The sequence below is a fragment of the Lygodium microphyllum genome, chromosome 9, assembly GCF_053477565.2.
Source record: "Lygodium microphyllum isolate KBCC chromosome 9, Lygodium_microphyllum_v1.1.10, whole genome shotgun sequence".
NCBI lineage: Eukaryota > Viridiplantae > Streptophyta > Polypodiopsida > Schizaeales > Lygodiaceae > Lygodium > Lygodium microphyllum.
In genome coordinates, this window is record NC_141143.1 from 120,943,796 (window position 1) to 120,971,039 (window position 27,244).

The window sequence follows — 27,244 nt, forward strand, 5'->3', positions numbered from 1 at the left end:
GTACTTTTAGTTAATGTCATTTTCATTGTCAGTCTCTTACACAAGATTGTGTTTATGAGTCCAAGCTTCCATCTTGGAACCTAATTCACTTGTGTAATAGTTGTGTCCATGTCACTATAAATCTAGTCTTCATCTTCCAACCTCCATAGCTACCATGCTCTAGATCTGTGTTTTTGACAATGGAGTGCTCATATTCACTCACAATAAATTGTGGAGTTTCTTTCAAGGTACAAAGTGTTTTGTATGTTTTTTTTTGTTTGTTATCTCTAATATTAAGTGATATGGTATTTAAGTATCTAACTATTCTTTATGTTTGCAAAGAGTCGAGTTTTTCATGTGGTGGCCATGCATAAGGTTGGAAAGAGTTCGAAATAAAACATGAAAGCTACTTCAAAGGTGGTGCATAATAATCAATATACCATTGTGTAATAATGCTATTTTCTTATGAGTTTCAATGTTGGGTTTGAGTACTAAAAAAGTAATTGTCTATTATGATGGTGTAGGTTGGAGAGGTTTTACAAGAAGATGTTATCCACCATTACTTGCCATCATCTCTAAAAGCACAACGTGATGGCAAGAGTGGTGGTTGGTGAGGGCTATTAGAGAAAAGTGCCTCACATATGTTGTCGTTCATGGAGGCATTTTTCCCTCCTAATGGCAATGTGCTTGAGCTTGGAGATGGAATTTCACTTTGCATGAAGGTGGCTATGCATAGTGGATGCTATTTTATGGTGATTGAGAGTGATGGTGCGATATGTTATAATTACTTGATCCCTTTTGTCAATGGGTATTATAACATAGATCTAGTTGGAGCCATGGATATTGACATTGAGCATGAGGACATTGTTAAAACGATCATGTGTGACGTCCCATCTAACTAGTAAGTGAGCAAGTATGCTTTGTGTTGTATAGCTTGAGGAATGTATTTTTCCCTAATAAATTGACCCATCATAATTTTTTGCCATGTTATGTAGAGGATATGGCCATGAACCCCCCATGGAGGAACCTAATATTCTTGTCAAGTGCATCATGGTGACCAAGAAAACATGGTACGAACAAGAGGAACAAACTCAACTTAGTAGGTGATATCAACCAAACCCTTCTCCCACAATAACATATTGCAATGTCAGGGCAATCACCATCACTATCTTAGGCTCCAAGGACAAACCTTTGCATCTTAGGCTACAAGGAAGGACCCTTTGCATCTTTGCTTATTAGGGAAGTGTAAATTGATATTGATAGTGGAAAATAAAGCCTTCTATGTTTTGTCAAATAGGAAAGAGGTAGAGACCAAGATACTCTTCGGTGACACTTCAAATACTTGAGGAACTATAATGTCAAATATATTGACAAAAGAATCCATTTATAGCTCACATATCCAAAAGGCATCTCTATCTTCATTTCAGAAGACAACCAATGGACCACACACTAACTACCGCTCCTACCCAACCACTTTAGTAGAGCCACCTAAAGAATTGGATAAAATTTTCTTTAAAAAACCTAATGGATGCTTGGGCTAAGAATTTGCAACTAGTAGTAGGTGCCACTCATCCACTCAACTTCAATGAAAGCCCAAGAACAAAACTCAACCAAGATGAAAAATCTTCATGCCATCAAATCTTCCCATAGATGGTCTAATTGGCAAAAGTGAAACCAATGACAACCTTGCATAACACTTTCGTGGATATACAATGTCATTCTCAAGGCACACGGATATTACTAGGGTTGTTGCTTTGGCTTCCAAAACAATCGATGCCCAATCAACCCATCTCTCACAAATTATGGCTCCACTCATTCAAAAATTCCCAAGTAAACCAAAAATGGAAACCATGATAGTATCAACCTTGCGCCACTGCTCAAACTATGAAAGAAAGAAAGAATGCATAGATGAGAAACCAAAATTTTCCAAAAGCTATTGACATGCCTAAAGCTAATCCAATAAGCTATTAGGCAAAACTCAGGATAACAACCAAACTCCCAAATAATAATGGTAAACATATAGACAACATGGCATGTGCAATTGCATATTTGTAGGCTATTTCAAATGCAAAACTTTGGCATGTTTTGGTCATCTAAATCTTGCTAGTTTGCTCAACTTACATAAATCTAATCTGGTGTCTTCATTTCCTACTCTTGATGCACCTACAAAACACATGTGAGGGCTACATATTATTTAGAATGTAGTGTGCTTCCTTTCCAAAATATATTTTAGTGAGAGCTATTCACAAACTGCATCTTGTGTACAATGATATTTGTGATCCAATGCAAACATCATCTTTTGGCAATTATATGTATTTCATGACTTTCATTGATGATTAATCCAAGCATGCATGGATATATGGTTTGAAAGGTAAGACCAACGTGTTTTTGTGCTTTGAGAAATTTGTTAGCATGGCTGAAAATTTTTCTAGTCTATGTGAATAGGGCACTTTCCATTCTAATCAATAGGGAAAGCAGGGGGGACGAGGGGGATCTGTATCTAAGAATTGTATACACAACAAAAAAAATGATGTAGCTAAGAGAAAAAATAGATGATGCCAGGAGGCATATTTTAGGGCGGATTCTGTGCCACGGTGGATTCCGTAAACTTTGTTGACCGGGGCTCATACACAAAGTGGATTCTTTGTGCGAGAAGTTGATAGGGACGCCTATCCTTTTTGGGAGTTTCATTAATTTAGTGTGTACGTGGGTGATTCCATAGCGGGTGATTCCGCAAAATACATATTAAATTAATAAACGTTTATGAGTTTAGAGTGCGCACTCGTGATAAATTAAGGTTAGGATTGATTTCTAACCAGTTGATTTATTTATGTAGTTGAAGACTGCTAGGTATTCACTTTTGTCGGTTTAATTATATTATTTTACTAACGATTGTGAATGCTTCAATTGATGTGTAGAGATAGCAACAGTGGCGGAGGAAAGCATTGGAGGATAGCGTGTATTCGAGTTATCACTTATATTTTAATGGGCGCATACCTTAGGCATGGCGCCTATATTTTGTCGCGCCTATTTATTAAGGCGTTGGATATTTATTTATTATTTTGTATGCGCATGGGCGCACAATTATGATATTTGTATTTGGACATTGTATTGGGTATGCCTGACTCTTTGGGCGCCCACCCATTAGCTTTATTTCTATTTTGCGCTAAAGCAAACTCAAAAGCCAAAAGCATGCTATTTTGTAATTTGGGCTATTATTTGAGCTTGAAGATGATTAATACATAAAATACATGCTTTGTGGAGCGCTCACACAAGGCATAGGGGGAGATTGCACCCAATTGGTCTCTTGTTCTTGTCGTGCATGCTCTCTACCTTGAGTTTTGTGCAAATAATAGAGTTCTTTTGTTCTTGGGGACCTTCCGACGTTTAGTACGCGAGCATACAGCATCTGATCTGTGCACCAGTGGTATCAGAGCGAAGCTGAGATCGAGAGCTTCCAATCGCTACCCATCTTGCGCGAAGGCGGAGCTCCTGGAACGATCGAGCTCTACAGTCAGTCTCATCGCGAATGGTTGATATGGGTGAATTTCTTGGCAGTCAAGAACCTCTGTCTACAGCCTCTGATCGCGAAGAACAGGCCTGGGGAAGCAGAGGACCACAAGGAAAGCTCCTTCTATAAGTCGTTTTCTTCTCAAGAGTTTGATAGTAACTCCATAGCCAAAAGCTTAAAAGCTTATTTGATAGTTTAAAAAGGCTTAATAGTAAGCTTAAAAAGCTTACTTAATCTACGTTTTTCAAATCGGTGCATCAGGAGGTTTTCAGTGTGAATTTCGCGGTTGAAAAACGGCCCCTCCCACCCCTAAAATTCAACGTTTTTTTTTCAGACTAGCTTCAAGCTAAGTCAATCAAGTCATAAGTCACACAAAGCTTCAAAGTTTATCAAGTTTCATAAGATTTGCAACTCCGCAAGTTCTGCAAGTCAGCAGAGGTTAGAACTGACTTATGCCAAAAACTCCCATAAGGACTGTTCCTGCGTAGAAGCACTGAACTGCAAAGTTGTTCCTTGGAAGACTCTATTCGCATACACAGACTTGCTGAACTAGTTTCAGCACACGCAGGACATACGCAAAATTTACGGAGATTTCAAATTCCGCAATCGCAAAAGTCAAAGACCGTGAAAGCCAAACAAAAATCTATAAGCCTTGTACACCCGACTTTGAGCTACGCTCATCCCGCTAATTGGATTTTGAGAGTGTGAGGTCTTTTGAATTTTTACAGGATGACGGAACAAAATATGGATGATTTAATGGTGCATAGATCAGATGTTGTATGCTCTCATAGTGAATGCCGGAAGGTTCCCAAGAACAAAAGAACTCTACTATTTGCACAAAACTCAAGGTAGAAAGCATGCACGACAAGAACAAGAGACCAATTGGGTGCAATCTCCCCCCATGCCTTGTGTAAGCGCTCCACAAAGCATGTATTTTATGTATTAATCATCTTCAAGCTCAAATAATAGCCCAAATTACAAAATAGCACGCTTTTGGCTTTTGAGTTTGCTTTAGCACAAAATAGAAATAAAGCTAATGGGCGAGCGCCCAAAGAGTTAGGCATACCCAATACAATGTCCAAATACAAATATCATAATCGTGTGTCCATGCGCATACAAAATAATAAATAAATATCCAACGCCTTAATAAATAGGCTCCATGCTTAAGGTATGCGCCCATCAAAATATAAGTGATAACTCGAATACACGCTATCCTCCAATGCTTTCCTCCGCCACTGCTGCTATCTCTACACATCAACTGAAGCATTCACAATCGTTAGTAAAATAATACAATTAAACCGACAAAAGTGAATACCTAGCAGTCTTTAACTACATAAATAAATCAACTGGTTAGAAATCAATCCTAACCTTAATTTATCACGAGTGCGCACTCTAAACTCATAAATATTTATTAATTTAATATGTATTTTGCGGAATCACCCGCTATGGAATCACCCATGTACACACTAAATTAATGAAACGCCCGAAAAGGATAGGCGTCCTCATCAACTTCTCGCACAAAGAATCCACTTCGTGTATGAGCCTCGGTCAACAAAGTTTACGGAATCCACCGTAAAACCTCACGGAATCCACCGTGGCACGGAATCCACCCTAAAATATGCCTCCTGGCATCATACCCCCGGGGTGGGATAGCAATTGTCCTCAATTGATATTAGCTCAATGTGGAGCTAACAGAGTGGGGAAAGCATTTAAGTCTCTAGCGTGCATCCATTGGGCTTCTTCAACAAAACAATTGCTATCCCACCCCAGCGGATATGATGCTAGGAGGCATATTACACGGTGGATTCCATGCCACGGTGGATTCCGTGAGGTTTTACGGTGGATTCCGTAATCTTTGATTACCAGGGCTCATACACAAAGTGGATTCTTTGTACGAGAAGTTGATGGGGATGCCTATCCTTTTGGGGCGTTTCGTTAATTTAGAGTGTACATGGGTGATTCCATAGCGGGTGATTCCGCAAAATACATATTAAATTAATAAACGTTTATGAGTTTAGAGTGCGCACTCGTGATAAATTAAGGTTAGGATTGATTTCTAACCAATTTATTTATTTATGTAGCTGAAGACTGCTAGGTATTCACTTTTTTCGGTTTAATTGTATTATTTTACTAACGATTGTGAATGCTTCAGTTGATGTGAAGAGATAGTAGTGGTGGCAGTGGAAAGTATTGGAGGATAGCGTGTATTCGAGTTATTGTCAATATTTTGATGGGCGCATACCTTAGACATGGCGCCTATATTTTGTCACGCCTATTTATTAAGGCGTTTGATATTTACTTATTATTTTTGTATGTGCATGGGCACGTGATTTAGATATTTGTATTTGGACATTGTATTGGTATGCCTGACTTCTTGGGCACCCGTCCATTAGCTTTATTTCTATTTGGCACAAAAGCAAACTCAAAAGCTAAAAGCGTGCTATTTTGTAATTTGGGCTATTATTTGAGCTTGAAGATGATTAATACATAAAATACATGCTTTGTGGAGCGCTCATACAAGGCGTGGGGGGAGATTGCACCCAATTGGTCTCTTGTTCATGTCGTGCAAGCTTTCTACATTAATTTGTGTGCAAAAAGTAGAGTTTTTTTGTTCTTGGGGACCTTCTGACGCTCACTACGCGCGCTTACAGCATCTGATCTGTGCACCAGTGGTATCAGAGGTGTACAGATTGGATGTTGTATGCTCGCGTAGTGAACACCGAAAGGTCCCCAAGAACAAAAGAACTCTACTTTTTGCACAAAACTCAAGGTAGAAAGCATGCACGACAAGAACAAGAGACCAATTGGGTGGGATCTCCCCCCATGCCTTGTGTGAGCGCTCCACAAAGCATGTATTTTATGTATTCATCATCTTCAAGCTCAAATAATAGCCCAAATTACAAAATAGCATGCTTTTGGCTTTTAGTTTGCTTTAGCACAAAATAGAAATAAAGCTAATGGGTGGGCGTCCAAAGAGTCAGGCATACCCAATACAATGTCCAAATACAAATATCATAATCGTGCGCCCATGCGCATACAAAATAATAAATAAATATCCCACGCCTTAATAAATAGGCACGACAAAATATAGGCGTCATACCTAAGGTATGCGTCCATCAAAATATAAGTGATAACTCGAATACACGCTATCCTCCAATGCTTTCCTCCGCCACTGCTGCTATCTCTACACATCAACTGAAGCATTCACAATCGTTAGTAGAATAATACAATTAAACTGACAAAAGTGAATACCTAGCAGTCTTCAGCTACATAAATAAATCAACTGGTTAGAAATCAATCCTAACCTTAATTTATCATGAGTGCGCACTCTAAACTCATAAATGTTTATTAATTTAATATGTATTTTGCAGAATCACCCGCTATGGAATCACCCATGTACACACTAAATTAATGAAACACCCGAGAAGGATAGGCGTCCCCATCAACTTCTTGCACAAAGAATCCACTTTGTGTATGAGCCCCGATGGATTCCGTGAGGTTTTATGGTGGATTCCGTAAACTTTATTGACTGGGGCTCATACACAAAGTGGATTCTTTGTGCGAGAAGTTGATGGGGACGCCTATCCTTTTCAAGCATTTCATTAATTTAGTGTGTACATGGGTGATTCCATAGCGGGTGATTCCGCAAAATACATATTAAATTAATAAACATTTATGAGTTTAGAGTGCAGCACACTTGTGATAAATTAAGGTTAGGATTGATTTCTAACCAATTAATTTATTTGTGTAGTTGAAGACTGCTAGGTATTCACTTTTGTCGGTTTAATTATATTATTTTACTAACGATTGTGAATGCTTCAATTGATGTGTAGAGATAGCAACAGTGGCGGAGGAAAGCATTGGAGGATAGCGTGTATTGGAGTTATCACTTATATTTTAATGGGCGCATACCTTAGGCATGGCGCCTATATTTTGTCGCGCCTATTTATTAAGGCGTTGGATATTTATTTATTATTTTGTATGCGCATGGGCGCACAATTATGATATTTGTATTTGGACATTGTATTGGGTATGCCTGACTCTTTGGGCGCCCACCCATTAGCTTTATTTCTATTTTGCGCTAAAGCAAACTCAAAAGCCAAAAGTATGCTATTTTGTAATTTGGGCTATTATTTGAGCTTGAAGATGATTAATACATAAAATACATGCTTTGTGGAGCGCTCACACAAGGCATGGGGGGAGATTGCACCCAATTGGTCTCTTGTTCTTGTCGTGCATGCTCTCTACCTTGAGTTTTGTGCAAATAATAGAGTTCTTTTGTTCTTGGGGACCTTCCGGTGTTCACTACGCGAGCATACAGCATCCGATCTGTGCACCAATAGATCTCTCATCGACATGGCACAATGCATGATTAAATGTTAAACTTTGACACAATTTCTTGAGTTTGTGTTGTTTTTTCTTTTTGCCAGTTCATGCATTTAGACTAAGGTTGATTACCTGAGTTTTGGTCCTTGGCTCTATTTCTTGGTCTTTGCTATTGATAGGGCTAAATTTGGCAATGATTGTAGCTTTAGTTAAAGTCAAGTGTATTCACTTTTACATTGTGAACTTCATAGTTTATCTCCATTTTGAATGTCCTACTAAGTAACACTATCTTCACTAATTCAATATGATTAAGAAAAATGAAAAAGAGAATGTAAACACTCGTGATTTTCACCATAGGGAATGTCCCCTTTCTATTTTGTCCAATCTAATGAGCCAAGATCTAGCTTTTTCTTATAGGCATAGCCAAAATCTAGGCTTGCTTGTCTTTTGCCATTAGATTATAACTTATTAGCTTCATATCCTTACTTGAACAACTCATTGAACATGTAAGGATCTGCATGAGATCTATGCTTATGTACTTTCTTGGTGACTAATGGGAGTGTAGCTTTATCTTTGAAAGTGACATTTGCTACTACTTTGCTAACTAGGCTTGCTACCATGTTAGCATTATCATATGTAGAGATGAGTTGTTATTAAAACACATGAAAAAACTAGGTATTAAGGAGGCTTGTTTTCCATTTTATCATTAGCTTATGTAGACTTCTCTAATACCATGTGGTGAAATATTTCAAGCAAGTGGATGAGATAAGAGTTTAGAATCAAATGATACTTCTTTTATATTGCATAGAAAGGATAGGATACACACGTATACAAGTAGAATGAAGATGGAAATGTGGATGTTTGTGGTTCTAATGGATGAAGCTACAAATATGTTATCTAGTCTCTAAAAATATGTCACCTAGCCCTAGATGTATCATGCATGTTTGTTCACATCTACGATGCTTTGATCCTATACAATGTATTACAACACATTCAAGCCTTATGTGAGATTGTGTTGCACTCAAGGGGGGTAAAATCATAACTTGGAACTTGCATGAGATCGTGTTGCACTCAAGGAGAGTAAAATCATCAAACTTGGAACTTTGGGAGAAATACCATACCCCTTATGGTATTTGTAGAAGGAATGTCTCATGGGCATCTTCAACACATAGCTAGATACAACTTGAACATCTCTACACTTCACCTTTAACTTTTGCAGTCTTTTGTCTTACATTTGGCTTGTCGTTGCATGTTGCTTGAGAAATAATTGTTCCTAGGTGACTGAGCATGGAGACATATTTGTAACAAGTAGAGTATGCACATAGGGAAGGGATGTTTGGTGATTCTTAGCAAATTGATGTAGCAAAGAGTTTGTTGGCCCCTACTTAGTGAAAAGAGTTTGCTTCCATGACTCCTAAGCTTCAACATATAGCTACATGGGTGTTATCTATTCCTACTTCATTGGTAGCTACAAATAACATTGATCTATATTTGATTTCTTTTACTCAAAGTACATGAAGAGACTAAAAGTATCTAGAGTCAATAACATGGTGTGCTCCAATCTATGAATATTGGAAGATCCTTTTATTATTGCTCCTCACATAGTGTTTTTTGTCACCATCAAGAAAAATATATGACAAACCCATGAGATCATAGTAAAGGGAATTAGGAATGAGGATGAGGATAAACCATAAATGAATAATATTAGAATGAAATTGAGGAAATACATGATTTGGTATCTTTACTCATTGAAGAATAAATCATTTGAATATTCAAGTGTCCACTGTTCCTTTCCTTGTGTTCATCTTTATTTATTTTTTAATTTTATGTCCATAATTACTGACTACGAGCATGGACTATTGTGATTAACTACATATTTATGAATTTGGGAATAGTTACTTCTCAAATTTCCACTTTTAAGTAGTTCAAAAGTGAAGTCTAAATAGCATATTCATATCCCAAAGCCCTTTCATATGACCTAATATTATAAAGAGCTTTGAAAATGGAATCTATCAAGTGAATTTTGAAAGCAAAATTTGGGGTAACAATTTGCAAGTTATGATAAAACAAAGTTTTAACTATGAGTCCCAAACTTTTGGGAAATTTCCAAATTCACCAATATTCAATTGATTGAAATGTTATCTTGTTAAGTTAATTGAGACGTTGAGTTAACATAAAAATACATTATTAAATTGCTTCAAATTTTAGATGATTAATCATATAATAATTTTTAATTTCAAGTCAAAATTCATTCTATTAATCATTGATTGACTAATTTTTTCATATTGACATTGAAATATTTATGATATTGTGATGGACCATCGCATAGAAAAGAGAAAAAGAGAGATAAAACCAAGAATGAGTTTAGCAAATCATATGAGATAGAAAATAGAAAGAGAGACATAGAACCAAGTAATAATTCTACTCATATCATACAAGTAACGTTTTACATTAGCATGATTCAAGAAGTCTAATGTAAATTTTAAAAGAAAACTCAAAAGCCAATGCCCTTTTTATTTATATGCTACTTCTTTGACATTCTTGGACTTAAACTTTACCCTACTTGAGTGACTTTCTCAAAGTAGGCTATCTATTCTGCTTCTTCTTTTCCCTTCTTGGACTTAAACTTTGCAACTTTATGAAGGTATCAATGGAGATAATAATAAAGCCCCCACTTGACACTTAAAGCCAACTAAACTACAAACCAAGAAGTATCCCCCAAAAGGTACTGAATTTTGAATAATATTTTCTTTTTTGAGTATTTGATCTTAAGCATTGTGTTAATTTATCCTTCAAAGTACTTTATTTGCATTGTTGATTGTGCATTGAATGCTCTCTTAAAATAAATGGATAGATCTTCATATTAAGAAATACTTTCATTTAAATTTTACTTTTTCATAAAAAATATCTTTTGTGTATGAAAATTTTTATTCCATGAGAAATAATTACTTTTGTTCAAAATTTTAGTGGAAATACAATAATTAAGATGTCACATGCTCTGTACAACTATATCAAACATATACAATCGTCTTTTTATATAATACAAGTATATAAATGCAACCAAGATATTACATATAATTATATTTGGCAAGAATCCTCAAGTCCATTCAATAGTTGTGATCTCCACCCCCTCTTCTCTCTCTAGTCACTCCATCTCCTTGTATAGCCAATTCATATCAAGGTCCTTTGTCAATGCTTTTAAATATGGAGGGACACACTCTACCCATTGCATGCATAAAGACTACTTTTTCCTTGTGCCTTGTTACCTTTTCCTCCTCATACATCACCACCCATCTACTCATCACATCATTATTGAGCATACAAAAAATATGTTATTTTTATTGCATCTCTTTATCCATTATCTTGCAACACCCTTATCTTGAGCTTGTTCTTGAGACATAATAGATATCATCCTTGAGTCCTCTCTATTACCCCATAATCGTGGGAGGGAGGATCCCTTTTGGGCAAGAAATTTAGAGATGTACACAAGTGATTCTTGCACCCCAACCAACCCTCAATTATGTTAAGCACTACATGGAATGTGAATAATATTTTTGATAGTTTGAGATTTATTATATTATTTGTGAACTTAATGTGCAAGACATTTATATTTTGTGTACCTCTATTTGATATTCGTAAGGTTGGGCATATTCATTTATTTCAACCCAAAGATATCATCTAGAATTTAGGTTTTATCTAAAGATTAGGAAAAAAGGATCTGTTCATGAAAGGAGCAAAAAGTGTGAATGTAATATCCTAATCTTATGGAAGATCAATGAAATCAATAAATACATGCATTGAGAAGAGCCCTCTCAATGCATTGGGGGAGATTGTATCCAATTAGTGTCATGCTTTCTCTTCTTGCATTTGTCTCTCTTTATTTCTTTTGTGTTCAATTTCAATTTGTGCATTGTTTATCAATGTGGTTCAATTTCCTCAACAAATTCTTGATTGCTTACACTAGTGATTACATCATTGACTTTTCAGCTGGGTAATTGTATTAGTGGCTTAGTGGGTAGTACCATGTTAAGATTGAGGACCCAATGAATCTAATACTTTTTAATAGACCTTAATAAACCCTTTGCACTTTGGGCATCTTTCATGCCCCCATAAAGAGTAGGTTATGTTGATTCATCTACATTGCATGATTGCATATTCCCACCTTAATCTTGGCTTATCAGCTACTACAAGATTGATCCATGATACATTGGCATCTATAGAGTCTTTTTGAGAACATATAGCCCCCCCAGTTGATGCTTGGCTTCATAATGGAAATATAGTATTGTGATAACTTTCATGTGGTTTCAGGGATTTTTTACAATTCTTTTTGTGCTTGAAGTTTGAACCCTTGCTATATTTAATTGTGGTCCTTATGGTATTCAACAATGAACTAAGAGAAGAATCTCATGGAAGCTAGCTACCATTCTTTATATTATTGTTTGTTTTAGTTTTGATTTGGCTTCCTCCATAGAATTTTGCTCCTTTCATAAATCTATTTGTGTGCCATGTGAATAGGCATGAAGTTGTCGATACCTTGTAATATAATTGTTGTTAAGTCTCCATTAAGATTGCATGCATAATGATATTGAACTTTTATATGATAAAATAACAAAATGACATAGGCTTTATTTTCTAGAAAAACTTGAGATCTTTTTATTGGCCTCATAGGCAAATGATACACAATCCTTGATAGGAAGGGAATCATGAAAAGATTTGGGATTTTGCGGGGGGAGGGGGTGATGATAATTTCAATGCATTGTCCCATGGAAAAAGTGGAAGCAAAAGAACATCATGATTATTAGTGTACATGAATCAATAATCTTTAGGAATGCTAAAAGGTGAGAACAAAGAGGAGCTACTGGTTGAACCAAGTTAGCCCTCACACAAGATACAAGTCAATGGCATTCAATATTATAAAATAATGAAGCAATTTGATCCAATATTGAATGAATGTTTTACAATGGTGCACTAAGTTCCAATGTTCAAGTCAATTGAATACTCCACATGTCTCCCCTCGTTGGATAGTTGGAACAAAGATACCATCACAATCAGTATAGATGCCATTGAGTTGGGCGATGGCAAGGAAACGGTTGATAATTTCTGGAGGGAGAGAGGGGTAACGAGATAATAAGAGGAGGTCAGGATTAGGGTCACCATTGGAATCGCGCTGGCAGGAGTACACAAGGGCAGAGGTGTAACCAATCAAGGGAATTCCTTCAAGGGCAATGAGCTTGTAGGGTACTTGTGAGGAATCCACTTTGAGGGCCATGTTGCCGGGTTGATCGGCATGTTGAACAAGCTCCTGGAAGCCATGCTGGAAAATTTTAGATTTCACCATATCACTGATGAATACCTAATCTTGTTTCTATTGTTTGTTAAAAAAACATAAAATGAACAATTAGTCATATATTAGAGAAAAATCACATTCCTTATCATATCTATAATTAGGTGGAGCTAATTGCATGAGATATATTGAACAAGGCCTTTAACTTGTTGGTTGTAGATTACATTTGCTAGAAGTTTTATTTCCTCTGTCATTTCAAGTTTCACATATCTTTGGAGCTTCTATGAACTGGAACAAAGAATTAATTTTAGCATCGAAACATGTGTTTAGCATCAACTCTGCATCCAGTCATTTGTTGCATTGGATACTTTAAGGTTTAGCTATTGGTAGAAATAGTGTTTCGAAGGTTTTTAGTGAAATAATCATAGAGCTAGTTTATCTAAAAGTTGAGTGGATTAGTGTGCATTAGAATTGTGATAAAAAGACTTGTGCCAAAAGGGTAGTGGAGCGGGGAGTAGAATGTGACCATGAAGGAATTTGTTAGATTCTTCATTACTTGTCAATCAATGATTGTTGAAAAGTTTCATTGTGACATTTCACACAAGTATAATCAAATCTTAGAAAGTAAAGTGCATATCATACATTGGAGTATGTCTTGAAACACAATCTTAATATAGGAGGTTATATCTCTCTTTCACACACACACACACACACACACTCTCTCTCTCTCTCTCTCTCTCTCTCTCTCTCTCTCTCTCTCCAAAACAACTATCAACCATCCATATGGGCTGTTCAGCGCGCGCACACGCACACACACTCTCTCCCCCCCGACAAAACACGATCAGAAGCACGCTCAATCATCCATATTCGCTGCTAAGCAATCTCTCTCTCTCTCTCTCTCAGAGATTCATGGAAAGGAAACAGAGCGTTACGTGAGAGGCGGCGACGAGAGTGGAGGTGGAGTTGATGGAGTCTCGGTCGGCGAAGAACATATCGACGAGGGTGCCGGCGATGCTGCTGAGGAGGCCCTGCATGCGGCTGAGCTGCGAGGAGGCGAGGTCGATCTGCTGCTCAAGGAGCGCGGCGGACTCGTGGATGTGCTCCGCGACGCCAATCTCCAGCTGCATGCTGGCGGCGCTGGTGTCCTGGCTGCCCCCCATCATGTCATGGTTCTGGAAGTCCTGCAGGTCCTGCAGCAGCATGTCGCGCGCGCCCGTCAGGTTGGCCACCATGGCCGTCCCCATGGCCCGCGCGCCCTCCTCCGCCCTCCCCGCCACGTCCCTCAGCTCCCCCGTCAGCTCTTCCACTGGCCCCACCGCCTGGTTCAGCCTCGTCATTATCCCCGTCACCAGCGTCATCGCACTCGCCAGCCCGTCCAACCTCGCCTGCGCTGCCTGCATCGTCGCATTCACCATCCCTACTAACAACAACAACAACATCATCATCATCATCATCATGTGTGAGGTATACTACAACAACAAAAACAACATCATCATCATCATCACCATCATCATGTGTGCGTGAGGGCTCCTAGAGCCACAACAATAACAACAAGAACAACATCATCATCATGTGTGTTTGAGGTTTACTACAACAACAACAACATCACCATGTGTGTTTGATTGTTACTACAACAACAACAACAATATAATCATCATCATCATCATCATGTGTTAGGTTTACACCAAATTCGGCGCTTGCTATCCATAGCATATTCAACCTTGCACTAATTACTCCAACAGCACCACCTTGAGCTCCTACAGTTGCAACATTCCTAGTTTGTCTAATGTGGCAAACAATTAGACTTCTATGTGCTTTGTGACATTAATATAAACCTCTCTTAGTTCAAGTCCTCTCTTGGATAAATTGAATAGTTAACAAATGGGAATATACCATGTCAATTCATCCATTTGCTTTCACTTTTGAGAACTTCAATTTATCTTAGAAACTTCATTTCTTGAAAGCCTTTTAATGCACATTCTATGCACAATCTTCTAGTTTACCTTGAAGAATATTAGTAATGAAAATAGTACGTTGCCATATGAGAGACTACATTTGATTATCATAAGCAACTATTGATTGTCAAAGTCAAATAAACTTGCTTGTCTTTTACAAGAACTATTAAGGCTTTTTCAAAGGGCTTATGAGACAATGCCCAAACATGAATTAATGTAGCATGTAACCAAAATAGAAATGCAAGAGTACAGTGTTCCTGGTCATCATATCACTAAGTAAAAACGTCAACACTATCTTTAGGCTCAAGAAGCCCTTACACAATCACTTGATGCCATGCAACTATAACTTTATAGTGTCTTCACATAAAGCATGTAACCAAAATAGAAATGCAAGAGTACAATGTTCTTGGTCATCGTATCACTAAGTAAAAACGTCAACACTATCTTTAGGCTAAGGCCCTCACACAATCACTTGATGCCATTCAACTATAACTTTATAGTGTCTTCACATCAAATTTTGGTGCAAATGTTTACTTTTTTGTGATCTTTCAAAGCATATGAGCCTTTGAAGTTTATCTTGTTCCTAATTAGCAAACAAAATCATGATTCAAAAGTAAATCAAATTCCTGATTCAAAAGTAAAACAAATTAGCTATAGATGGGAAAGCTCTTTGTAGAAGATTCCTAAGTTCCCTCAACAAACCAAGCCTGAGCGCTAGTGATCACATGGCAAGCTTATTGAGATAGGCTAAGTGTTGCTTTGTGTTTACAAAAATAGGAAGCACCATAAGAAGATAGATGTCATAGGCCCTATGTAGGTAATAGAGGTAAAGAAGTATTGATAAATCTTGCGTGGTCTAGCAATTATAGGTTTAGATAAAGATTAAGGTGTAACATTTTAAATAGTTGGCTAGCTTTGGAGATCTACCTAAGAGCTTTGTAGACCCCTCCTCTTGCAATTCCATTTGTTTGGATTCGAGATGTATGAATGTGATCCTACTCTCTCAATGGTAATATGATTTGTTGTCCTCAACTCAAATGTAATGAGATGATGTGACACCTAAATATATGCAAATTTCTATACCATCTCTCGATACAAGAGCATCATTGATGATTTCTTGAATGTGTCTAATCAGGTAAGGTTTATCCCCTCTACTCAAACACACACACACTCTCTCTCTCTCTCTCTGTGTTTGCACGTGCGGCATGGGTGTTGACATGGTACTAGTTCAATTAACTTGCAGCTTGCTATAGTATGTAGACCCCTGCTCTTGTAATTGCATTTGTTTGCTATAGTATGTAGACCCCTCCTCTTGTAATTGCATTTGTTTGGATTATGATAGGTATGAATATGTTCCTAGTCTCTCAATTGTAATATGAATTGTTATACTCAACCGAAATGTAATGAGATGATACCTTACCTCCGACGACAAGAAGTCAAAGATCACGAGAATATTCATTGGAAGCATCACACACACACATACTCTCTCTTTCTCTCTCTCTCTCTCTCTCTCTCTCGTGCCATGGGTGCTGACATGGTGTAACTAATTCGATTTACCTGCCGTTTGTGTAAGGCGATCGGCGGTGGTAGGGAAGCTGTCGCGGAGCTGGGAGATGAGGTCGTGGATGCGGGCGAGGGCATCGGCGAGCTTGCTGGAGGAAGGCGGCGAGGAGGCCACGAAGGCGGCGCAGAGGCGGCGGGCGTTGGCGCAGACGTCGGCGGCGCACGACGCCATCTTGGAGAGCGCCGACATGCCCTGGGGGCCCACCACCTGCAGCCCGGAGTCGACGACGTGAATCATGGTGGTCCCCGCATCCTGGTCCTCCCGTTGGCCGCCACGTGTCGCCGCATCCTCGACGCTGAAGTTGGCGCGGGTGCAGACCATGCCGAGCTCCCGCTTGAACTTGAGGCCGGCGGTGCTCCCGACTTCGTAGTAGCCCCCCATGAACGTCCTCAGGTCGAGCGTCCCCACCGTCGGGGCCAGCGGGCACTCCTTCATCCGCACCGCCCTCTCACAGAAGTCCTGCTGCCCCTCCACGAACCTCACCATTGCGCCACCCCACGGCCACCACCCCCCCAATATCCCCACCACCACCGCCCCCCACATCGCCGCCACCACCACCCCCCATGCCTGCTCCACCCCCGCATTCCCTCGCTGCCTTGATCCCCTCCTCACATTGATGCACCTGCCCCCTCTTGGAATTAGACCTCCCATCTCATGTCGCCCTCCTCTTGAAAAAGCTGATGTGGAGTGACCTTCCTGCCACCACGTTTAACCAACAAATCAAGGGTTCTTGCAAGAAGCATGACCAATATTATCACATAGCCTAGAAAGAAACATGAAACATCGTCCTTCCACAAGGCAACAAGACCTCTCCTTGACCTTTATTCTCAAATAAAATATTTCAAAAGTGGGTGAAGTCCTGAACATGAATCTAGCATTTCTCAATCTCTACAAGATTTTACCATAAGAAAAGGTTAATTAAAAGCCTAAAATGTTCCACAATCTCGGAATAAGCTTCCACATTCAATCTCATCGAGCACATCAACTAAACATAACACTTCCTTTGCATATCACATAGAGCTTAGTACACTCAAACCACAAAATACATACTTCGTAAATCATAGCATTGGAATTTGCAATAATTCACGATGGTACAAATGAAATGGGTATTGAGGACTCCTTCCCTTAATAAAAGCTCATCACATGACCACATGCTTTGAGTGATTCAACTTCTTCCCAACCCTACCCTTCCCCATGCATATTCCCTCTCCCACCCACTCAACAAGTTCAAAGAGAATTTGTACAAGTCTAAAAGTTTTGCTGAATTAACAATGTCAAAGAGAATTTCAAAGACTACTACCGAGTTTTGATGGCTTGTTGTCATCTATTGGGTCTAGCAAGTGTATATTAATAAGACTTAGCAACTACTATGTGACAATATTCATGTATCCACCAACAAAAATAAGTAAATGTTTCTTGAGTAAGCAACACCCAAGATAACACCCCACTAAATAAATCTCCTCCACCTACTAATAGAAGATTCTATCTATTGTATTTTGTTTTTTTATCAAAGACCAATTTAAAGATCCATCAATAATAAGGAGTTTAAAAATAAATGTTTTAAGATCTGAATGTAAATGATGTTTAAGATCAAGAAGACATTATTGAAAAAGCAACTAATGTCTGCCTCTCCCAAGTCCACCCAATACATGCCACTTCTAGTAAAAGAGGACAATATCCAAACCTAGAACCACAAATGAAGAAATATTTCATGATGTGAATGTCATAAAAATTGGTATTGAAGTCAAAGAAAAAAAGTCAAGGCTAGTGCCTTCCAAAGATGGTAGTATTCATGGATTTAAAGTATTGATTTCATGTGATCAATCTACAATATAGCCAATGATTTCCTTTATTTTCCAAAAGTATTCCTTATAAATATACATTTGTTAATTTCACACCTCATCACAGTAGAGCACACCTATTAACGGAACTCTATCCTATGAGAAGGGCAAGGGGAGTCAAAATATGTTTAAGGTGGTACATGAGTTGAACAAAAGGAGGGCTCCAATACTTTGAAGTTAAGGAAGCATAAATCCACAAAGAGTTTTGAAATGTGAATATGAAAATTTTGATTCATAAGGAACAAATTTATCATACATAAGAGGTATACTTAAGCATAAAAGTGATTGAAGTAGGGGGTGTTGCAAATATCCCATGGACACATGTGCTAGTGCTTGGGCATTAACCCCTAGTCAAGGAGAAGTTTAGGAGACAAACTACTTGTAAAACAATGAATCCAAAAATTGATTGAAACCTATCTCTCTTTTTGTAATACTCACTAGCATGCACTTGTTTAAATAAGAATAATGATTTTCTCTTCTATGCAAGTTTTACTTATATGCTTTAATTTGTTTGAACAAGGTTTGAGTTCCTTAATAACTCGAAGCTAAGATGCTTTTAGCTTGTGTATCAATAATGGTTTCTTTGTAACACCAGTAGGAAAAGTTAAGTTATTATTTCATTGTGTTACTAATTACCTAATGATAGTGTTAAAAATAAGGAATTTTAATGACATGATTATGAAAAAGTACTTCATGCTTATGCTATCACTTTAATGTTATTAAGGCATCCAATTAGTATATTCTTGAATACTAAATTATTAGAAGTGATTATTGATATAATTCTAGTGCTAAATATCGTATGGCACCGTAACATTTCACTAGGGTATTGGTCATGGTAATTAATGATATGGCAAGAAAATTTGCTCTAAATGCTTGTATTAGTAACTCACATTACTCAAACACCTCATTAATATGTTATGATAACTAAGATCATGGTATTAGATATTAAATGGCACCAAAATATCTCTTGAGATAAATTTATTCAATATTTTTTGCATGATAAAATGTGCATCATGAGTAGGATAAATGTAGAATTTTTATTAATCCTATCAATATTCATTTTGCAAATTATGAATCATATAGTTATCAAAGATGGTAGTCCCAAATCTCAAAGTCTAAGGATTTTAAAGGCTTGATTTCTTGGCTAATCAACTTGAATATCCCAATGTAAGTAGAGGCTAAATGTAATGCACAATTGTGATCAGATGTGCATGTAACAAATGATCGTGTGTGTGTGTGTGTGTGTGTGTGTGTGTGTGTGTGTGTGTGTGTGTGTGTGTGTGTGTGTGTGTGTGTGTGTGTGTGTGTGTGTGTGTGTGTGTGTGTGTGTGTGTGTGTGTGTGTGTGTGTGTGTGTGTGTGTGTGTGTGTGTGTGTGTGTGTGTGTGTGTGTGTGTGTGTGTGTGTGTGTGTGTGTGTGTGTGTGTGTGTGTGTGTGTGTGTGTGTGTGTGTGTGTGTGTGTGTGTGTGTGTGTGTGTGTGTGTGTGTGTGTGTGTGTGTGTGTGTGTGTGTGTGTGTGTGTGTGTGTGTGTGTGTGTGTGTGTGTGTGTGTGTGTGTGTGTGTGTGTGTGTTAATGCAAAAAGGAAAGAGAGAATGACAAAGATTGGGTGCAATCATCCCCATTTATAGAGAAGGTACTTGAATATGCATGAGTTTAAATGTATTAGATCTTCTTTTTCCATAAGTGATACTTTTTATCAACAACTTCCACAAAGGTATTTCGCAATGCTTAGGCTCTCAATTTTCTTAACAATTATTTGATATCTATCATTAATAAAAGATAAAAATAATTAAAGGATTATTAATTTACTAAAGATATCTCAATATCCATTGCAGTGAATTCAATTGATGATATGTGGTGCATCTTATCATAAAAAATAAACCATCAAGATACATGATTAGGCAAGTATATTATGATTTATTTTTGAAATATGGGACTAGACATACTAAATTTTCCATGCCTCTACACAACATCTGGCATTATTAGAAATCCATGTTAAGATGAAAACAAAATAATAAATAAAAGAACATTTAATCGCACAAAATAACAAGTCATGGAATAAGCTCATCTTAACAAAAAATAAGCGATCAATATCTTCCAATGGCATTTTGATAAGTAAAGCATGCATAATTCAACCCACGCAGACAACTCAAGATTTTAATATATATTTTATGGGAATGCTTTCTTGCGGTTTCACTTCTGAAAAAAATCAATAAAAGTTGATGACCAAAAGAGATAGGCATCCTTGTCAACTCTCCACTTATGGGATAATCGTTCAAGGCACTCATCCCCTTGAGAATGGTCCATATGCTAAAGTAGAACCATTTAAGGCGCTCATCCCTTCACTGATATACACAATGGAGAAACATTTAAGACTCACATTCCTTTGCTCATATATGGTAGCGATACATAAAAAGAGAGAACTAGTAGATTGACAATTGGGAGGATTTAAAAGCAAAGATAGTTCAAGTGTTTGTATCTCCCATAGAGAAAGAGAAATTGACCAGGAGGTGCTAGTAGTTGGACCAAAGAAGTTGATTTATTAGAGAGTATAACAACTAGTTCTTGAATATTACCATGTATGTTGATAGTATGAGCAGTGATGTAAAATTGCTTAATTTTTCAGCTAATGTTATAGCCCAGAAACCTGCCATACTATTCTAGGCTATTGAGTTAGCTAAGAGGTATGCTCATAAGTACATGAAGGATATCCCTATGTAGGCTTGTTTTGGATAGCAAAGGGTTGTTAATAGATATGGAAAATTTGGTGGATCAAGCACTTCATTTGGCTAACCTAAAGTCCCCACATATCCCATATTTAATGCTTCAAGGTAGCAAAGTGCTTTAAAGTGAACAATCGGCCATAAAATAGAGCCTAAATAGAGTAATACCATATCCAATAATAATTCAAAAAATGATGAAAATTTTATATTTGTGGATCTTTTTAGAGAGTACAAAGAGAAGGTTCTATGTTTCAAGTCTGGTGAAAAGTACACGACTAGCCATGCATCTAAGTGCACTTATAAGAATGCCAAAGCTAAGAACTATAACATGATTATATTTGAGAATGTTTATGAGAAAGTACTTAAGGAACTAATTGTGGGTGCACAAATTGAATTTGAAGAATATGATGAGAATGTTGAGCAAGATTAGTCTTATGACCTAGTAGATATTTGACCCTAATGGGCATGTTTCATTTGATCTAGGTGGAACAGATTGCACATAGTTTCCACCACACATTATTCTATCTCCATGGATGACTAGACATGTTCTAATGGATAGGTTCTAGGAGCTCTAATACACTCCATCGCTACAAGGATATAGAGAAATAGTGACGGGAAGTTCTGACACATATTAGCAGCGTCACTATTTGCGTTACAAATCGACGCAAATAGCGATGGTAATCAAACAAAAAAAGGGGCTGAAACCCGAGCACAGCATTTTGCTGCAAAGAGCGAAACAAATCGTGCATTTGGGAGGGACATGGAGGGAAAGAGAGAAGGAGAGCTTCTCACCGTCACCACCGCTGTTTGTGAAGAAGAGGAGGAAGTGCACGAAGGGTGAAGAGGAGCCGATGTCACAAAGAGGAGACGAAGAATCCATCCTTTGACCTTTGTGATGAGTGCATTGCTACCTTTTGGTTTGTTCTTGTTCTTGTTATTTCCCCTTTTCTTTTTTTTGCTTTTGTTGATAATGAGGTGCATTGAGGGAGAAAGAGAGGAAATGAGAGAGCGAGAAGAAGAAATAAAAAAGTAAGAAAGAACGAGAGAGAGAGAGAAAAGAAAGAAAAGAAAGAAAGTTATATTAACGTCTTCTAAAGACCAAAACTGGCCTATGAGACAAACTGTGATACAACTGATGAGGTCCAGCTATCCAAAATAAAAGTGCTGAATGAAAAGCTAAAAACTGGAAACTGAAAACACGGTGCTGTGAGTGTGATAAGTGTCGTGTATGTGTATGTGTGTATGTAGCTCTGGTACTCCAGATAATGGCTACAAAAGGGGAACAAATGTCGGCTGTGATAGGGGAACAATTGTCGGCTGTGATAAAGTGGTGCGATGTGTATATGTAACAGATGCAGGGAGATATACTATCTTGGGATGTAGTAGCAGTCGTCGAAGTCGCTAATAGCAGGTGATCCCTCCTGGATGTAGGATGTGGTACATCGGCGGTGGAGAAAGAGCAAACTGGAGATCTGAGATCCAGTGTGTCGAGTGTCGTCGGATCTCAGTCTGCTGTCGATGTAGATCAAGAATCCTCCGGATCTCCTGTCGGTGTGGCTGTGGGGTCCGAAACCCACGGATCCTCGTGTGGCGTCGGGTACACTGGTCCTCAGCCTGCTGTAGTGTGAGCCCGGAGGTCTGGCTGGAGGCTAGTACAGTAGCTCTCACTCTGTCTGTGTGAAAGAACTATGTAATAGTCGTCTGGGTGGGCCCCTCTTTGACTGGGACCCGCTGTGTGCTCTGCTCTCTGATGTGCCATGCCTCTCCCAGAAAACGGCCAAATGATCTCTGATCCATATCAGTCATACATCCCTGAAGTGAGCTGCTCAATGTGTATCTAGATCTCAACTCTGAGTATGCCGGGCATCTGAGAACAAAATGCTCCTCACTCTCCACCTCTAATCTGCAAAGGGGGCATATCCTCTCCTCCCGTGGGATGCCACTGGCTCTGCCACTCTCAATCATAAGCTGATGTGACGATACCCTGAGCTGTCCAATAAGAACTCTCAATCGATGTGGCATATAGATCTGCATATATCTCGGAATCTCTATGAATCCCTGCTCTGATATGCTCAAGAACTGTGTATAATAATGTGCCATCTTCGATGGCAGTGGCTGTGCAGAGCTGACCCATGTCCTCTGTATATAAATATGCCATATCTCTTGTCTGATGACTCTATTCCTCTCAGAGAGAGAGAGGGTGTAAGTGGGAGCCTGAGTATCATATAGAAGAGGTGGGAGTCTATCAATGTCCAGCCCATGTCTGTCAAACCAAGCTCTAGTCTGTGCATACCATGATGTGGTATCCCCCGCTCGAGCCATCTCCTGAGATGCCATATATGCTCTGTATGCAATGCGATCTCTGTCCATATCCTGAAATCTGTGTAGGAAGCAGACTGTCTGAAATAGTGCCTCTACTAGCATGGGCAGTGTGGCAAGCTCTGCTCGCACAATGTCATGTGGGACTGAGGCCTTGCTACGAATCAATCTAGATATCATGATCACCTGAGGTCTCTCCATCAATGTCCATACATAATCGGCAAGGCCTGGGCCCCATATAGCTGCTCCATACATCAGTGCTGGAGTGACTAGAGTATCAAAGAGCCACCCCTTGGTGCGGGGCTCCTAGAAATGTGCCTGATGACACTGTCGCTCCATAAGAGCCAATGTTGAGTATCCTCTAGTGAGGCGGTCACGAGCTGCCTGTGTCATCGAGAAAATCCCTGAAGCTGCTGTAAAGGTGACTCCCAAATATACATATGATCCAGTGACCTCAATACTCCCTCCTGCTGCCATGAAAATACTCTGTCTGCGTATCTGAGCTGATGTATGGAATATAAGAACCTCTCTGTATGCAAAAATCATCCAATGCTAATAAATGCTGTTGTAATCCCTGAGCTGAATCTAAGACCAACACAATGTCTTTTGCATATAGTAAGATATGAACTGTGGCTCCACTGAGATCTATACCTCCACCAGCTCGCTGTTGAATAAACTCTGCTATCTCATCAATGTATAGCCCAAATAGAGTCGGTGAGAGTGGGCATCCTTGTTTCACACCAATGGTGCTCACAAGGGGATCTGATATACCTCCCGGACATCTGACTCTACCAGTAACCCGCTCATATAGTGCATAAATACCCCACATCATGTCATCATCCACCCCCAGATCAAGTAGGCGTCTGAAAAGCCTCTCTCTCGGAACCGTGTCAAAGGCTTTGCGGAAATCCACAAAGCAACAATACAATCTCAGTTTCTTCACTCGTGTCTAGTCGATCAGACAACGGAGAGTGAAGATGTGGTCTATGGTAGAAAATGCCCATCTGAACCCTACCTGTCCGGGTGCGCGCATGCACTCTCTCTCTGCCAGCGTGCTGAGCTCCTCCTCCATCACCGTGCCATAAAGTTTGGCCAAAACTAGCCCAATCATGATGGTCCTATACATGTTAGGATCCATAGGATCCCCTGACTTGTGGATAGGTACAATGGTATGCTCTGTCCACGAGTCAAGAAACCCCTCAGACAATGCACGATTGAAGAGGTGAGCAATGAGTGGAGCCAATGTGTCTCTGCCATATATAATATGCTTTGCCTGAAGATCAAACTGGTCTCGAGCGCGGCCATGCTGTAACCGTGAGATAGCATGTTTCACCATATTAGTGGTGAAAAAGGATGAAATACCCGGTCTCAGTGTACATGGTCTGGGTATCAACGGCTGTGCGGGTACATGATATAAACTCTGTGCGTATCCATGCCATACTGCAGGGTCATGTGTCGGTGTGGGTGAGCGTGGTTCTCTGATGTGCCTCCATGCCTCTGCACAATCTCTGCTCATAAGAAGGTGGTATATATCCCAATATCTCTCCTCCTTCCATTCCCGCTTTTTACGACATGTCAAGCGGTGCATGCGTCTCTGTGCCTGTCTGTGTGTGATCTCTCCTCTGGCCTCCAAATCGCATAGCTGTCAACGTAGATCTCTGCACTCATCATCATACCACCTGCTCTGTGGCATGGTACCGGTCCGAGGGGGGTGCATGTATGTGTGATGTGGAAAACTGAGTGTAGCAGAATCATGCAGAATGCGTGTGATATCAATGGTCAGTGTATCAAGGGGTGCGTATGGATCAAGTGACGTGATGTGCTCCTCCAGATGCTGTGAGTAAACATGTGAGAGCTCATGAGTGAAGTGTGTGTGATAGTATGCATGTGGGATATGATATCTGCAGGTGGTGATGGTAATGAGGTGAGGAGTGAGAAACTGAGAAAGGTGTGATCGGCACAGAGTGGAAGTCTCCCAAGGCCGAAGGACTCGATAGTATGCATCCCATCGATCGGTCCGAGTAGATAATCTACAGTACTCTCGCCCCCCCCATGTGGGAAGCATGTAAGACCTCCTGAATATGACCATCGTTCCATCCCGTTATAAATAACGAGATGATGTCTACTACCAAGATCAAGTAAATGCCCTCCATACCCTGTGGCGTGTGGCCCAGTATCTGCTGACTCCTGACTGATCCCCAACTCCTCAGGGTCTAATGCTCTCATGATCTTTGGCTGCTCCATATCAAAACTCTCACACTGTCGACTCTGTGTGCGCCCGTTGAAGTCCCCCATAAGGAAGACCTCACCCAAACTAGAATACAGAATAATGTCCTCTGAGAGCTGTGAATAAGGGGAGGGGGAATCTCTGGCCTAAATATCACCCTGCATAGTAGCATATCTGGACCCTCGTGGTGAAAAGTAGCATACTGCCATATAGATCCATCTCTCATCTGATATCTGCACTCTGATCCATATGTAACTAGCCTCCTCATCTCGTCTCACTAACTGGATATGTCTCTGTATCCCCTGACGGAATAGAACTGCCACCCCTCCTGAGCCCCTAGATGTATTGTGCCTAGTAGTAGCTCGGTATGCAGATACCCACTCAAATCCTGTAATGCGTGGAAGCCCTCTCTCTGGGCTCTCATGTGTCTCTGTGAGGCATATAACATCATGGTCGGGTAAAATCTCCTCAAGTCTGTTCGGTCGTAACCATAGGGAGTTGTTGCAGTTCCAAACAGCCACACGTATCGGGATCTCTTGTACAGTCCTCTGCCCCGTCTCATAGGCCACGCCCCCCTATTTGGTGGGGCGTCCATCTATAAAAATCCGGCCATCTCGATAGAAGGCCTTACGGCCTTCTCTACGTGCTTGGAGTATCTGTGGCATGCATGCTCATCTGTGTGCAATCTGCATCTGAGTCAAGTCCTCATCCATGAAGATGGGAGCCCCAGTCATCCCTCGGAGCGAAATCCCCTTCCGAAAGAAAGCGGCTCTGTCCTCCGATGTGCTCATATGTAATATCAGAGCTCTGACCTTGGTAGTATCTCGTCCTGCACGCCATGCCTGAGTAAAGGGCATGCTCGTGTACCCTAGTCGGGTGCATAGCCCGCGTGTGTCCTCCTCCGGAGAGGCCCCTTCGAGGAGCCCGGTAATACGCACGTTCAATCTACGCGCGTTCCTGAGCCTCTCCTCCTCTAAGGTCTCCTGAACCCGGACTACCTCCTCCTTTTTATTTTCTTCCTGGACCTCCTTCTTAATGTTCTTCTTCACTACCTCAATCCACCCCTCCTTATTCCCTTCTAATTCTTCCTTCATGTTTGCTTTGATTTTTTCCTCCCATCCCTCTCTCGAAGCCTCAACTTCAGTTTTAATGCATACCTGGAGGTCCTCTCGGCATTCCTTCATGATAGCCTCTCGAAGGTCCGCTTTGAAATCTGCGTCCTCTCTTGCCTCCCTAGATGTGACACTTCCGTTTGTAGCTTGTCCAGGTCGGTTTTGAGATCCCTCTTCTCTTCCATGAGTTTCTTCACCATCTCCTCCAGTCGCCGGATTCTCTCATGGAGCTGGCGGGTTTCTTGGTTCAAGGCATTATCCGCATCCTTCTTGAAATTTTTCTTCACCTCCTTGATAGCCTGGCTCATTAGAAGCTCCATGTTATGGAGCTCGAGCGGCATGTCGCATGCCTCCTGCGCTGCCTTACACCTTCGTCAGACCAGTGCAGGGTCTCTTCTGCC

At 39.8% G+C, this 27,244-nt stretch overlaps 1 protein-coding gene and 1 pseudogene across 2 annotated transcripts; both read right to left on the minus strand.

Moving 5' to 3' along the window:
- Positions 1–12,589: 12,589 nt before the first annotated feature.
- Positions 12,590–17,124, minus strand: LOC148031504 (uncharacterized). 2 transcript variants are annotated; one of them, XM_087685763.1, is made up of 3 exons: positions 16,613–17,124; positions 14,033–14,517; positions 12,590–13,118 (listed from the first exon to the last, which is right to left on the minus strand). In XM_087685763.1, the coding sequence occupies exons 1-3, from the start codon at positions 17,103–17,105 to the stop codon at positions 12,804–12,806; spliced, it is 1,293 nt and encodes a 430-aa protein (XP_087541889.1). In that variant the 5' UTR covers positions 17,106–17,124; the 3' UTR covers positions 12,590–12,803. The 2 variants fall into 2 exon arrangements, with proteins under 2 accessions (XP_087541889.1, XP_087541888.1); XM_087685762.1 differs by having other exon boundaries at positions 14,033–14,520.
- A 3,622-nt stretch (positions 17,125–20,746) lies between these two features.
- LOC148031505 (uncharacterized) lies at positions 20,747–26,588 on the minus strand (annotated as a pseudogene).
- Positions 26,589–27,244: the final 656 nt, after the last annotated feature.